The sequence below is a fragment of the Ambystoma mexicanum genome, chromosome 2p, assembly GCF_040938575.1.
Source record: "Ambystoma mexicanum isolate Mex_15411 chromosome 2p, UKY_AmexF1_1, whole genome shotgun sequence".
In the NCBI taxonomy this organism is placed as follows: domain Eukaryota; kingdom Metazoa; phylum Chordata; class Amphibia; order Caudata; family Ambystomatidae; genus Ambystoma; species Ambystoma mexicanum.
Window position 1 is genome coordinate 598,850,375 of NC_090923.1, and position 14,781 is coordinate 598,865,155.

A 14,781-nucleotide genomic window follows, 5' to 3' on the forward strand; every position below is an offset into this window, starting at 1 on the left:
AGACTATATGGATTTTGGCGACTCGTGGCTACATTGGGTGCAAGTTTACGCAGAACGCTCTGCATTGGCAGCACATCTTGGTTTCCATAATGTCGATGTGCACTGGTACGCAATACGTGGGATGAAGTGGTTCCATGTGGGTCCTCTTTGTGCCAGTTAGGTGACACTTGCTCATCCAGACATTATTATTGTTCATTGTGGAGGGAACAGTTTAGGGCATGTTACTTGCATTTCACTGCAGTTTGCAATGAATGAGACATTTCGGGAACTCATGGAAATGTTTCCAAAATCACACATTATTTGTTCTCGAATTGCCCAGAGACGGTTGTGGCTGCGTTCTTCCTTGTGTGGCCCACAAATAAAGAAAGCGCCGTGCTATGTGAACAAGGCTGTTTATCCTTTTTTGCGTGCCGTTTGCATGTTCTCCTTCCACATTGAAAACATTACATTTCTCGTTCAGGTGGAGTTCATCTGACTGATGCTGGCAATGAGCGGTTTCTGCGTAATATCTAAAAATGCTGTGCAGCACTTCCAGCAAGGGTAGGAAGCATTTTCCCTGTGGTTGTTCACCACTTCTAATGTTGCAAACAAACAGTACAAAAAGGTTCTTTTAGGGCCACCCCTTTGTTTTGCAAATGCATACAATGCTTTTGACGGAGTCCCGCCGCCCATTGTTCCCATCTCTGTATGCTGCGGTTATAGGCTGCGCCACCACCTGCATGCTTTCATTCAACTTCTATTTTTCAACTCTACAAGGCGGCTCTGAAAAGAGCCTTTTTCTTACTCCCCCCGGTCTCCCTTCGGGCTGCGTAGCATTTCTCCTGTTATAAGACACGCCAAAAAAGCAAGCAGTGGAAGGGAGCTTTGGCAAAGAGTACCAACCACAGGCATAAGAAATCATACGTGGTGAGCAGAAGATGTGGGGTGCACCTCACTTGGCTAGGGGGCACTCCTTGCCATGCTGCCAGACCGAAGACTCAAAAGCACTTTGCAAATGTTCTCCCCTACATAGTACCGCGTCGCAGTATATGCACAATACAGTGACCTTTGAAAGGTATGGGTCTCGTGCAGTGCGCATGTCTTCCAAGGATGCTTGCGGGACATGGTGGCCCACTGGGAGTGTCCCTAGTGGTGGCAGGAGCAGATGCAGAGGATGCTGTAGAGGACAATCACCTACTGCCTGCTTGAAAGGGGACAACCTTCCAAACAGCTGTTTGGTGGTTCGCTTTCAGGTGCCGCCTCATGGAGGTGGTGCCATAGATGTACAAGCCAGGTTTTCCACGACTGAGTAGACTCAGTGCATTGTACCTGGTTTGCACGAGATTTCGGAACAGTCCTAAATAGTTTCCACACCCAGGACTCACGCTATCTGCAGGCAATGGGGATTCCTTCTACTATATTCTCATTTCCTTTTCAATGGCTCTCCACATTATGACACCCCTCCCCTTGCTCAGGACCTTCAGAAGGAGGTGTTGGTGGTGAGGGTGTGGGTGCTCCTGAGTCAGAGGTAGTAGCAGAAGCTCTTGTGGCCATTACTTGGAGAGGTACTTTGCAGGCACACAATTGGTGAGAAAGCAATTTCTGCGCGAACCAATGTGCACCGCTGCTCTTCTCTGGAAAGCCAAACAGCAGACTTGTGGGGTGTGACCTTTTGTAGGACTGTTGTGGAGCATGTGGGCCTAAGTCTTTCCCTACAATACCTACATGCAAAAGGAAGAGTGTAGGATCTCTGTAAGGGTGCACTTTCACTGTAACACTCCATACATTGCAGAAAAATGTCCTCTTTCGATGTGTACGGATCTGGCTCGTGTCCAGCAAGTAAGGGACCATGCACACCATTGATGTTCTCCTTTTGGACGCCTGTCTGCGGGACGTATATTGGCCGTTATACTTTGTGGCCAGGTGGATAGCTCTCCTACGGATACTCTTGCCATCCCCGGAGTACTTAAATGTACAGCGCACGTGCATTAAACATTTCTACATAAGCTTGGTGTGAGCACGATACAGTGGGTGGAATGTTTACGTGCAAAAGTACTCGCAGGACTTGGGTGCACGCTTCCACCTACTACAACTACATCACATGTTTCTTCACATATGTTCACCAGGGTCACTGTTACCAGGCGTCACAGGACGAGATACCCATGTGCGCAGTTGTGCACCCAATAGATGTACGCTCCTGCAACTACTTACAGGCGGTTGTGTGCATGCAAACATGCGGCCTGTAGTGGCGTCGTACAGATGCTTTTATTGTGATTGCGCATAGGGCAGCCAGGTGCGGCAGTCGACTGACTCCTCTATTTTTCACACTTGCAATCATCCCCACTAGTGTTGTGCGCTTCACACTTAATATGGCTTTTTTAAAGAAATGAAAAGGCATATACACAATCAGTAGCCATTAAGATATCAATCTTTATTAGAAGATGTTCATAGCCACTATTCGATAAGGGAAGAGGGACCAGAAACAGATGCATATACTGGGGATTCTCCCATTTCAACAAGCTGCTTGTGAGGGGAAGAAGGGATTGAGGTCTCATCGAAGCGTCTCTCATGACACGCAATTTGCGGGGAAGTGGGACTGGGAAATGGGGAAGGCGGGCATGTGCAAGTCGGGCAGCGAGATCTGATTTTCTCCATTATATGTTCTCCAACAAAATATCTCAAGGTGGCAAATTGGAGGAGAAATTCTTCCATTTTGACGTCCAGACGGTCTACTTGTATATGTCCAGCGTTGACTTCAGTTTCGGTGGCCGTATGTTCCTGTGGAAAAGGTGCCGCTTCTGGTGTATTCCTTGGCATTCCTGTATGTTCTGTTAAAAGACAACAAATGTGTTTAATGTACATGAAGCACTATATAGTAATTGTCTTAATCTTGTCACCGTGTTCCCTGCCTATGGGGTTACTATGCTGACTCTTCATGCTGGAAATTCTCCTCCAGCCATTTTAGGGTGGTAGCCATTGCTGCGCAGAAACAGTAAACATCATGGTTTCAACTATTGTACACTAGCGGACCTGTGCAATTACAACATAAACTTTTGTGCACTTACCATGTGTCAGTGACGTTCTGCTCTCCTTAGTTGCTGTCTGCACCTTTGCCTCTTCCTCCTTTGTTGGATTGTGCAGCAGGTGTGCGCATACATTGATGAACGCAAACGTCACTTCTCTTATTGGTGCTTTCCATTATGCTGCATACCCTATGCCTTTGTGCACTTTGTTTTGCGAAAGTACAGATTTTGTACAGCTACTGCATTTTTCCTCCCCATTCACGCACTTGCTGCTGTTTGTATATGTTTTTTGTCTTTGCTGCATGTTACCACTTTTTATGACCACCCCTCCCTTTCTGGACACGTTGGACTCCACCCGAATTCCGCAACCGCTGCAGCGTTCCCAACCGTTTTTTGTATATATTACTGTAGAGCCACCGGCTTCAGTATGTTGTACAGTACATCTTCACATTTTAAGTGTATCCTGTTAAAAACAAATGCAATTCAGTAAAGAAACATTATTCCCGGGACCCTATGGTTCATTTGTGCAACTAAAACCCTGTCACCTTTCCTCCAAAAAAAGATAATATAAGAACGTTATGGTTAAAGTGCCCTACTAAAAATCTATGAAATTCACTAACAAAAACATTGTTAAAGGGACATTATGGTTAAGTTGCACTAATAAAAACCATTATGTCCCTTTAACACTGTTTTTGTTAGTGTGTATATATATATACATATATATATATTATGAGGCTTGTGGAATCTGCTTAGATCACATGCTGTGCATAGGCCGACATCTAGTGGAAGTTGCAGAGTATTATAGTTGTTGTTTTTCGAAACTCGAAAAGGGACGTCAACAGGGCGTGCCAGTAATGCGACAGGGCATGCCAGTAATACTATCCCTAGTGTGACATCCACTATACCTATGATCCCTCACGCGTCAAGGTCCCTCAGTTTGTTTTTTTCCGCCATTCTAGATGGACGCATGTAGCAGAGTTCCTCTTTCGGCATAAAGCCCTTTACTTATTTTAATTACCAATAGTTCATTCTTTCTATCCTCTGTTTCACTGATCATCGAAATATTGCACTGGTGAAGACAAAGAGACTGCCCATCAAAAGACTACCGCAACGGACCTTTCGGTCTTGGAAGGCTGCCCCGGGCCTCAGCCCATACAGTAGGGAGAGGGGTGGGGGAGGTCATTTTAGGATGTATATGCCCCTTTCCTTACACTACTTTTACCCAGCTGCCGTATTCTCTAGTTATGGACAAGACCCCCTTTAAATTCGGCCCCAAGTGCAATAGAAAATTCCTGTGGGTCGATAAGCATTTAGTCTGTAACTTGTGGTTTCCAGGAGACCATGTCGAGGGTTCTTATCGAGTGTGTAGGCTCTTCAAGCCCAAGACTTTGAAGGACCGATCGACAAAACGCTGGGCCCAGTACGGCAGGCAACTCGAGGCCATGGAGGTAGAAGGTGCTTTCAGTGATGGCAGCAACGCCGCTGTTTTGGACGGCAAGGGCGATTGGGTAGGTTCTGCTACCCAAGCGCAGGCCCCTGACCCCGTAGGACAGGCCGGCGGCCCTGTTGTGTGGACAATAGCCAGCGGCGCAAGCGCTACAATTCCACCCACAACTAAACACAATCCCATGTTGAGACTCGACAAAGGGGTCGAGCGGACGACAACGCACGACACCCAGGGAAAGGTCCGTTGAGTCCCTGTCCTCTGGGCACTCTTGCTCGAGTGTGCCGCACAACAGGGCCCGACCGTCGAAAGACGACGCGGGTGTCATACGTAAAACTCCTACTGGCGGCCGATCATCCACAGACAGGGCCTCGGCCCTACCTGCAGCCGAAAATGGACGCTCTGCATTAGGTCAGGTATTAGACCCCAAAGAGTCAGAAAAAAACTGCTCTGGGCGCCATGGGGGGCAAAAGGAGCACATAAAGAAGTTGTCAAAGACCCCCCATAGTGATAAGAGCCCTCCTAAGGATAAAACCCCTCATAAAGAAAAAACTCAAGAATCTAGGCCCATCCCTCATCAGGATGAACCTCTAGAGGCTAGGCCTAAGACTTCTGGGTTAACTTTTCCCACAGATGAGGATTTGAGACCTCCTCCCCAACCCTTAGTCTTCCCAAGATCAGCTCAATGGTCATCAGAAGACATAGACAGGGTCATGAGGAGAATGTCCTTTATGGCCAACTTCTACGAAAAGGACCCTGCCCATTTCCACTCCACTCCCCCCACTACTGCTCCCTCTGGGTCACAAATTGCTGCTCAACCTTCGCAGCCCCCTGCTAAAAGGTCTCGTACCGAAATTCCAGTGTGTAGCACAGTCATAGAACTCTATGACCCAGACTCCGAACACGAAGACCTCTCCCTTGTAGAGCCTGCAGATCCTCAGTACGATGATGATACAGCAGACCCTTATTATGGGGACGATGAGGATCAAGAGGCTGACCCAGAAGCCAATATGTATCCTATGGACTCACCTTTTGATCAGAAACCCCCGATCACTGATTCCCCTATTGAGAACCAGTCCCTTCTGAATGAGGTGCTAGCCAAAGCGGCAGAGCACTTTCAAATACAGAGCCAACAGGTACAAGTGGATAAGGATTTTGTAGAACAAATCCTTGGAGACAATAGGACTGTGGTGCAATTTATTTCTCTCCTTAAGGCAATACAGCGCAAGATACAGCCGTCATTAGAGACCCCTAACCTCACACGGGCTGTAAACCCTTGTATAGAGAGCTATTTAAACCTGCACCTTCAGACCCTCTGTACATTAGAGGTCAGCTAAAGCCTGGGTTGTTAGTCGTAACAACAACTAGGAAAAGAGCGGGCACCCCCTTGCTTCCTCTGAGGCCCCGCCCAACAAAGAAAGCAAGAAGCTTTACACTCTGGACAGAAAGGTCGCCTCCTTCGTGGCTTTGTAAACCAGAATTGCAAACAACGCAACCCTCTTGGCTAGTTAAAACTGCCACAAATGGGAGGAAGTATTGGCCTTATTGTCGTCTGCCCAGGAACCACTGAAGTCCCAGCTAGCGCAGGTGGACGCAGAAGGCAGAGCAGTGTCAAGCTGCATACTTAAGACCAACCTTGTCTCTGCGGACAACGCCGGTAGGCTTATTGCACAGGGTACTGTTATCAAACGTCACGCTTGGCTGCAGCAATCGGGTTTTAAACCAGAGACGCAGGCCACCCTGATTAACATGCCTATCGAGCCCGATGTGCTCTTTCACAAGGCCATCGAGTACGCCCTTAAAACAGCCAAAGAGGAGAATGACACACTTAAATCTTTGGGGCAACTCACCAACAATCCATCCGGCCAGCAGGGTAGTGGCAATTTTCACCATTTTCGCAGCCATAGTTCACAGCGGGGGTCCAATTACAATCAAAGCCAAAGTGCTCCCTGGGGAAGTAATCCAGGTCAGTCCTCCCAGAACTATCCTAGAGGACTGTGTGGATCCCGAGTTCATGGCCGGGGCAACTCCTCTCGAGTGACTATCCAGTTCAGGTGCCCTCCCATGCCTCTCCATTAGGAGGGCGCATTTCCAGCTTCACCCACGCATGGAGGGAATCACCTCAGACAGATGGGTGCTGTCCACAATAGCAGGCGGATACTGTATAGAGCTCCTCCAATTACCCCAAACCACCCCCCACAACAGAATATCTATACTAAAGCACGCTATCGAAATCGTCCCGGCCAACAAGGTAAACCAGGGTATTTATTCAACCTACTTCCTTGTGCCAAAGAAAGATCTGACCATGCGCCCAGTATTAGATTTGCGCCCTGCAAACAAATATGTAAAGCCACAAAAGTTCTGCATGACTACGCTACAAGAGGTAATCCCTCTACTAAAAAAGGGGGATTACATGGCAACACTGGATATGAAAGATGCCTATTTTCATATTTCAATCTTCCCAGCGCACAGAAGATTCTTGCGTTTCAAGATGGCGAACCAGCACTACCATTTAAAAATGCTACCCTTCGGTATAGCATCTGCTCCAAGGGTATTCACAAAGGAACTGGCGGTGGTGGCAGCACACCTGCGCAGGGAGGCAATCCCAGTGTACCCTTATCTGGACGACTGGCTCATTACAGGGGAGTCCACCCAAATTTGCATGCAAAACATTTAAAAGACTATCAACCTTCTCTTTCAATTGGGCTTGTCAATCAACGAGAAAAAGTCAAGCCTAGTGCCAAGCACAACCAAACAGTTCCTAGGAGCTATCTTAAACACACAAGAGTGGTTGGTCTTTCCGTCAGAGGAAAGAGTCCAAAATGTGTTGTTGCAAATACCACATTATCAGGCCGGCCGCCAGATAAGGGTGCGCAAACCAATGCACTTGCTAGGCATGATGGCATCTTGCATTTTCCTGGTTCCTCACGTGCACCTGTGCCCCATGCAGGAGTGGTTGGCGAAACAATGGTATTAGGCAAGCGGTCAGTGGGACGATCTAGTGGCCGTTTCGCCCACACTGGTACAAAATCTTCACTGGTGGATGAGAAAAAATCTACTGGAAGGGAACCCCTTCTACGATCCAGAGATACAGGAAATTGTCACGACGGATGCCTCTCTTGCTGGGTGGGAGGCCCACTACCTTCACCACACAGCTCAGGGTCTGTGGCCTCGCGCAGCAGCACAGAACCACATTAATCTCATATAACTTCTAGCAGTATTCAAAGGCCTTCAGGTATTCGAACCCCACTTATTGAACCAATCTGTGCAGGTCCTAACATACAGCACAACAGCAATGTTTTACATAAACACACAGGGGGGCAAACGTTCTCCAAATCTATCCATACTTGCACAGAAAATTTGGAAATGGGCACTGAAACGGAAAATACAAGGAAAATATTCCTATCGTTGCAGCACGTTCCAGGGGAACTCCACTCTCTAGCAGACTCATTGAGCAGAGATCCCCTACTAAAAGAACACGAGTGGCAACTGCACGCAGAGGTCGTAGAGCACCTCTTCTCTCTATGGAGTTTTCCCACAATAGACTTGTTCGCTACAAGTGAAAACAAGCAATGCCCAGACTTTGCGTCCAGGTTCCAACAGCCAGGCTCCAAGGGAACCGCCCTATCTATGAAATGGTTAGGGAAATTTGCTTACACTTTCCTCCCCAACGCCTCTCATGAGGAAAGTGGTGAACAAGATCCACACGGAACATATGACGCTCATCCTAGTTGCTCCTATGTGGGCAAGACAACCCTGGTATCCACATCTGTGCAAACTGGCGATGTGTAATCCCATCAAACTCCCGTGTCCGCACATCCTGCTCTCCCAGCACGGGGGCCTAACAGTGCACACTCTACCTCACTCAATGAACTTGGCAGCATGTCTCCTGAAGTCATAGAGTTTGGACATCTTAATCAGCCTCAAAGATGTATGGACATCTTGAAAGAATCAAGAAAGCCCAACACTAGGCACTGTTATTTTGACAAGTTGGGGAGATTCATAATTTGGTGCCAGTCTAATCAAATGAACCTCATTGAATGTACTCTTTCCCACATTCTTACATACATGCTGCTCTTGCTGGGGGTGAGGGATCATGGGTACAGTGGACGTCACAATAGGGATAGTATTACTGGCACGCCCTGTAGACGTCCCTTTTCGAGTTTCAAAAACAACTGTAATTTGGTTAGGGCTAACCCCTGTCCCTATGTTATTCTATCATTGCCATTCCTTACATGGCTTGATGCCTACCTTTTAAATGCACCCATCTATGTGTATGCATTTTACTGACTGCTATATATCTCGTGTCAAAAAGGGAACTATCACTACTGCTATTATGTCGTGTTCATTAACAAGATCAGCGCCTTGGCATAAAGCGCTCTATAAATAAACAAATCAATCAATGCTTGCTTTATCTAAGGAATGCTTACTCTATCGCCTACTGTGCTCCCTGTCTTTTGGGCCTACTCACTTACATCTGTATCTGTGTGTGGGTCAGGTTGACTCTTGCGCATAATTGCTGGTTAATAGTGTCTGCGGTCCTTCTGCGCATTTAATCTCAAAATGCATGTGCGTGTGTGTTTGTTCGCCATTTATCTCTCAGTGAAGGGATATGGTGGGAATGAAAGGGCGATGTTCTTGCGACCTAGACATTTGACCTTGGATGTGTGTTCTGCCTCATGCTTTATGGGGTTTCTTAGATTATATTTCCTCTAACGTTTGGGGATGTAGTGTGGGGATGTAAGATGTTCACCCCAACACTAGGCTTCCTCAAAGGGCACTAAAATATTTGTGTTCTTGATGAGCTCCAGAAATAGCGTGTGAACCAGCGTGTGAACCAGCAGAAAAAAAAAATATTAGAGATGCTGTCAGAGCCTCCTGTTCAAGCATTCAATCTTTCTCCTCTTAGTGGAAGTTGTGTTTCCTATGGTTCAACCAATGCCATGCACATGATGCAAATTGTCTTCTTACCCAATGAGAGAGATAAGTGCCTAAGGAGTAACAGAAAGTTCCAACAAGTACTAAGAGGGAAAAACAAGGTTGCGTTGGAGGTTTGGACTCCTAATTTTTGCAATTTTCTGTTAAGATGTGTACTTCTTGAGCAAATGTGTTTTGGTTTAGTTGAGTTGGTGTATGTTGTTTTGCTGAAATGAATAAGCAGTTGTATAAAGTAGACATTATTTTCAGTGTTGGTGCTGTTGCAGAGGGTTTTAATGCAGCGGTACATCATCTTTAGCCATGGCTTCCCCAACTTCCTATGAATACCCTTTGGATCCAACTTACATGTGCTCTGCTAATTTGGTGGGAAGGCAGTAATCTCAATGGGGTGAGGCCATAAACTATGTGTATTTCTTGCTTGTTAATTTGTTTTCACTCTTTCTCTTAGGGCAACTTCAGAAGTATGAAAGCGGGAATTGGCATCCTGTCACTGGAGAAGATCAGTTCAAGATGACCAAGCTGGATGGGCAGGTTTGGATTGCCATCTACAACCTCCTTCTGACACCAGAGTGTCAGCAGAAATACAACTTGAACAGTTTCAACAAGAGCCAACTGTTAAAGGTATAGTAGTGACTTGTAATGGTCCATATTGTGGTGTTTGAGTGCCTTTTTTACACATGGTTCACTGAGCTAATGAACACCCATGACATCTGCTGTGGCGCCCATGACATCTAACGCTCTAGTAATTCAATTTAAGGTTGAAAAGTGCCACACAAGAATAGTGTCAAATGTGCATTTGTTGTAGATGAAATTAAGAATCCTGCATTACTGGTGCAGCTCTCCATGCAAGCTAGTCCATATGATGATTTCCCACATGGATGAGTGCTGGAGTTACAAGAGCCAAAAAGCAACTCTGGTTCTTATACTTCTCCAACATGGTGTCTGGCATGGATTCACATGCTCATACTGCCCCATCCAATGACAGTCCTCTCCCTAAGCCCCTCCTCTGGCAGCCATCTTCAGACTTTTACAGCACGCTTCAGTGTTGGGAGTCCTCGTGTTTACTCTGCGAGCTACTTCAATTTTTTTTGTGTTTTCTGCGGAAAAAGGTTCTATTTCTGTTCCAAAAGAGACTGTGTGCTCTTGTCTTAATCTGCTGACACCAGGGATCTGTTGTCAATGAATTTCAGCACAGCTCAAGGGCGAAGATAGTTGAAGTTTCCAGAAGGCCATCGGGCCTACTTCGCGCCCTCCAACCATGACGGAGAAGGAGTGGAAGGTCCCTCTTCAAGCCCTGCACCAATTGCGGGCTACGAAAAGTGTTTGTGAAAGACAAGCACCTACAATGCCTCTACTGCCTGCACCCGGATCATAAGGAGGTGGAGTGCAAGATTTGCCGGGGGTTCTCCACGAAGATGACAAAGGACAGACACAGTACACTGGTGGTGTGGCTTACCACTAAGGCCTCTGTCCCGTGCCCCAAGCAGGGTCATGCCTCACACAGGACCGGCCGGTCCGAGGAGCGGTCTTCTAAGTCCTTTGAGAGCACCTCATCTGTGAGGTTGCTGCTGAAGCGGGTCCCAATGTGGATCGGGCACGATCAATGCCACCTTCCCCTTCCATTGCCAGCTGGCAATCAAGCTCCTCCTCAAAAAGGAAATCATCTACCCCAGCTAAACTCCAGGAGAAATCTGCGAGGCCATGGATGGAGGAGAAGAAAAAGGTCGAACTGTCAAGCAGGCCTAATCGGCGCAGGCTAAGACTTCGTCGATGATATAGTTGGTGGCAGCTGCTCTAACGACAGCTAAGGGAGCTGACCCTGTGAAGGTAGCTCGCGCAGTACAAAGTAGCCTTGCTCCCTAGGCGTGACACCGCCACAGTGACTTTGGCAAAGTCTGCTGGCACACCAGAAGGTGGGGAAACCGGCTGAGGCCCCGGTTCAAGCCCCACAGGGGGGGAAAAAGGGAGACGGGCGAGGAGGCCCCTGAAACAGCCCCCCTAGGCCATGGCACAAGCCATGGAGGTCTTGTCCACAGACGATGAGGACCAGGAATCCTTGCACATGGTCCACAAGGACGTGGAAGAGAAGGGCGACTGAGGAGACGATGGCACAGGCCTAGTTTTCCGATCACGCCAGCTCATCCGAGGGATGTGTCTATGGACATTCTGTTGACCCTTCACACCTTGGTGTCCTAGATCCAGAAGAGGATGCCACTGGGCCCATTGCCTGTGGTTCCCCCAGACCCCTGTTCAGCCTCGCACTAAGAAAAGGAAGCATCATCCGACGCCCCATTCCAGCCTCCGCATCCGCATTGGGACCTCTCCTCCAGCAGACCCAAACACGGGTACGGGGACGGACACGACCATGGACAATGACAATGATATTGTTGCAGCGGGCAGCGAGTCTCTGCATTTTGATGCGCTACCTAGAGCGTCCCCACCGGATGAGGTGGGGTCGTTCCATTCCATGATTGCCAGAGACTCCAAGTTTTTTCAGCTTGTGCCCGGAGAAACCAGGAAGGAGGGTTTCTTGTAGTAGAGGCGCGAGTGTAGGAGGAAGAGAATCATGGCGGTGTCCCTTCTAGACGATGTGTGGGTTGAGGGCCTGGCCCTCATGAAGAACCCTTGCACGGATCTAGCCAAACTGGATAGATTGGAGAAGAAGTATCTGGTGTCTGAGGTCGCAACCATCTCCGGATTCGGTGATGTCGGCAGCCAAGAAGAAACATTCGGCTAACCCGTCCTTGTCTTTGGTCCCTCTGGACAGCGAGGGGAAGAAACTGGATGCCATGGGAAGGAAGGTGATTTACACTGGCATCCACGATCAAGGCGGCCAACTCACTGACGATTCTAGCCAGGTATGACAGGGAGCTGTGATACAAGCTGGGCCCTATTCTGGAGTGCCTCACAGACAATAATAGGATGGAGGCAATTGCTCTTTTCCAGGAGGGAGAAGTTGTGTCTGATCACGCCATTACAGTGGCGTTGGACATCGCAGACACAGGGTTCGTAGTGTTGCTAGTCCTGACAAAAAGAATTACAAAGCTAGAAAGCTTTGTCTGTGACGGTGCTGTTGTGGGCCAAATAAGACACAACTGTTGTATTCAAGGAAGAGAAACACAGGGGAAAGGAACTCAATGGTGGAACAAGAGCTCTTCAGATATAGAGCATGTTTTGTGTAGAAACTTTAAGGAAGAGAATACCCGGGGGAAGGGAACCCCATTGTGGAACAAGAGCCTTTCCAATATTAAGAACATTTTGTGGTGGAAATGCTTATTCTTCTTTAATGTACACTTTTTCAAGAACTTCAAAGGTTAAAGACATTTCCCTTTTCACCTTTATAATGTAGTTTTAGTGTGAGGGTCAGAATAGAACGTTTTGACACAAGGACAGTATGATTTTCACATCCTGACACAGACAGATCCTTAGTTTTGGTTTAGGTAGGGAAATTCCTCTTATAGCAGGATCAGAGAGGCCTTTTGCTAACACTTTTATTTTCAATAAGCGTCTTTAACCCAAATCATGGCTAACTTGTTTACGAGTTTCATTACTGACTCATCACAATTCTTCCTTACTGGGATCATGAACACTCTTTGGAGGTATTTAAATTGTATTCACATATACTTTATCTCTAGTGGCCCTTTCTGAGTAAGATTTGTTGTGCTCTTTACAGCGTTATCATGAGGCTCCTGCAGAAAATGTGTTGGCACAATCATCCTTATGCTTGAGATTTATGCACTGCATAGTGTATCTCCATACAGACTGCTACTCCTGAATTTGTTCATCAAAGGTGTAGTATGTATCCTGACAGAAAGGCTAGTAAGAGCCACAGTAAGGCTGACCACAAGATTGACCTTCTTTGCAGCTCAGATCACTAAATGGCAAAGGGTTCATGCCAATATTCTACAAAGCTGACTCCCTGAATGTACTTTAAATAATATTCTCCATGCCTTGCCTCTGATTACTTATGTAACAGCGCCAGGCAAGTAAAATATGAATACAATGTACACAATATAGGCATACAGAGGTTGCTTCACATAATGACATAATCAATAGGCATATATAACATGGGGAGGATGACAGAGAGCTATGATAAGGGTGAGGACCCGAGCTGGTGGGGGAAAGCAGGTGGGGGAGAAGCATCCGGTGACGTGTTAAGGTCGGACATGTAAGAACGGAACCTGAGCCAGATGTTCCTAGGCCTGGAGTGGGTGGGCTGCATATGAGACCAGGCTTCCTCGGAGTCCGAGGCCCACGTGACCGCTCTTAGCCATTGGGCATGTGTGGGAGGTGAGGGGCGAAGCCAGCAGAGCAGGATGGATCGCACCGCGAGAAGCATGCAGAGGCCAGCTAGTTTTTTGGAGTTCCGGGAGAGGCATGGGAGGTCATGAAAGAGGTGCAACACCGGGGAAGGATCAATGGGGTGGTCGAGCATAGCAGACACCGTCGAGCAAACTGCCTCCCAAAACTGTGAGAGGCGGGGGCAGGACCAAATCATGTGGATGTAGTCGGCATCATCTTGACCGCATCTAGGGCAGCTAGAGGGGTGATCACTGGACCTGCGATGTAATCTGATCGGGGTGTAGTGGAACCTATGTAGTACTTTGAACTGAATAAGTTTAAAACAGGAGTTGAAAGACACCCAATGTGTGCGTTCACATAAGTGTGCCCAGCGCTCATCCGACATTTCAACACCAAGGTCCACCTCCCACGCTCGCTTCAGTTTAGTAAATTCTGGGATAGATCTAGACTGCAGCACATAGTGTATAGCCTAGAAATGTTGCCTCTCATGGGTGAGGGGGAGGTGAGTTCCTCGATGGCAGGGTCATCCGGTGGTAATGCTGGGAACATTTGGTAATTGCGCTAAAGGGTCCTGCGGAGGGACGAATATTGGAGCCACACACCCTGGCCGCTCCTCAAGGGCAATGGGAGATCAGGCCATTCAACAAATATACCCTGATCAAATACATCACGCAGCAACTCGTAGCCCGCTTCAGCCCAGCGTCGAACCGTGACTGGTGGAACCCATGGGACCCCCGGGAGGAAATTCCAAAGAGGGAGGTTGCCATGGAAGGCGTAAGCAGTTCGGGGCAGCCTCCATGTTTTTGCCAATGCGAGGGATGTGCAGGCGCCCGGGCTCTGTGAGTCCAGTGCCAGGGGAGCGGGTTGTATCACCAGGGAGCGATTGTCGCGGTCGCAGACCGCAAGTTTCTCGAGTCGAACATGCGGGGGGGGGTCCATTGTATTAAACCAATAGGATGTACATTGGATCTGGGATACCAGCCAATATTTAAGAAAGTCAGTGTCATGGGCGCTACTCCCGAGGGGCCAGGACTGGCCCAGCGCCCTCGGAAGCAGACCCGTCTTCCACTACTCCGGACCCAGCAGACCCCTACA

At 47.9% G+C, this 14,781-nt stretch overlaps 1 protein-coding gene across 1 annotated transcript in view; it reads left to right on the plus strand.

The window, feature by feature from the left end:
* ZMYND10 (zinc finger MYND-type containing 10) overlaps positions 1 to 14,781 on the plus strand; it is a 1,281,921-nt gene that overhangs the window by 841,008 nt on the left and 426,132 nt on the right. Inside the window, exon 8 of the mRNA XM_069644108.1 lies at positions 9,833 to 10,005. Within this exon, the coding sequence (XP_069500209.1) occupies positions 9,833 to 10,005 (173 nt within the window). The remainder of the gene's footprint in view (positions 1 to 9,832; positions 10,006 to 14,781) is intronic.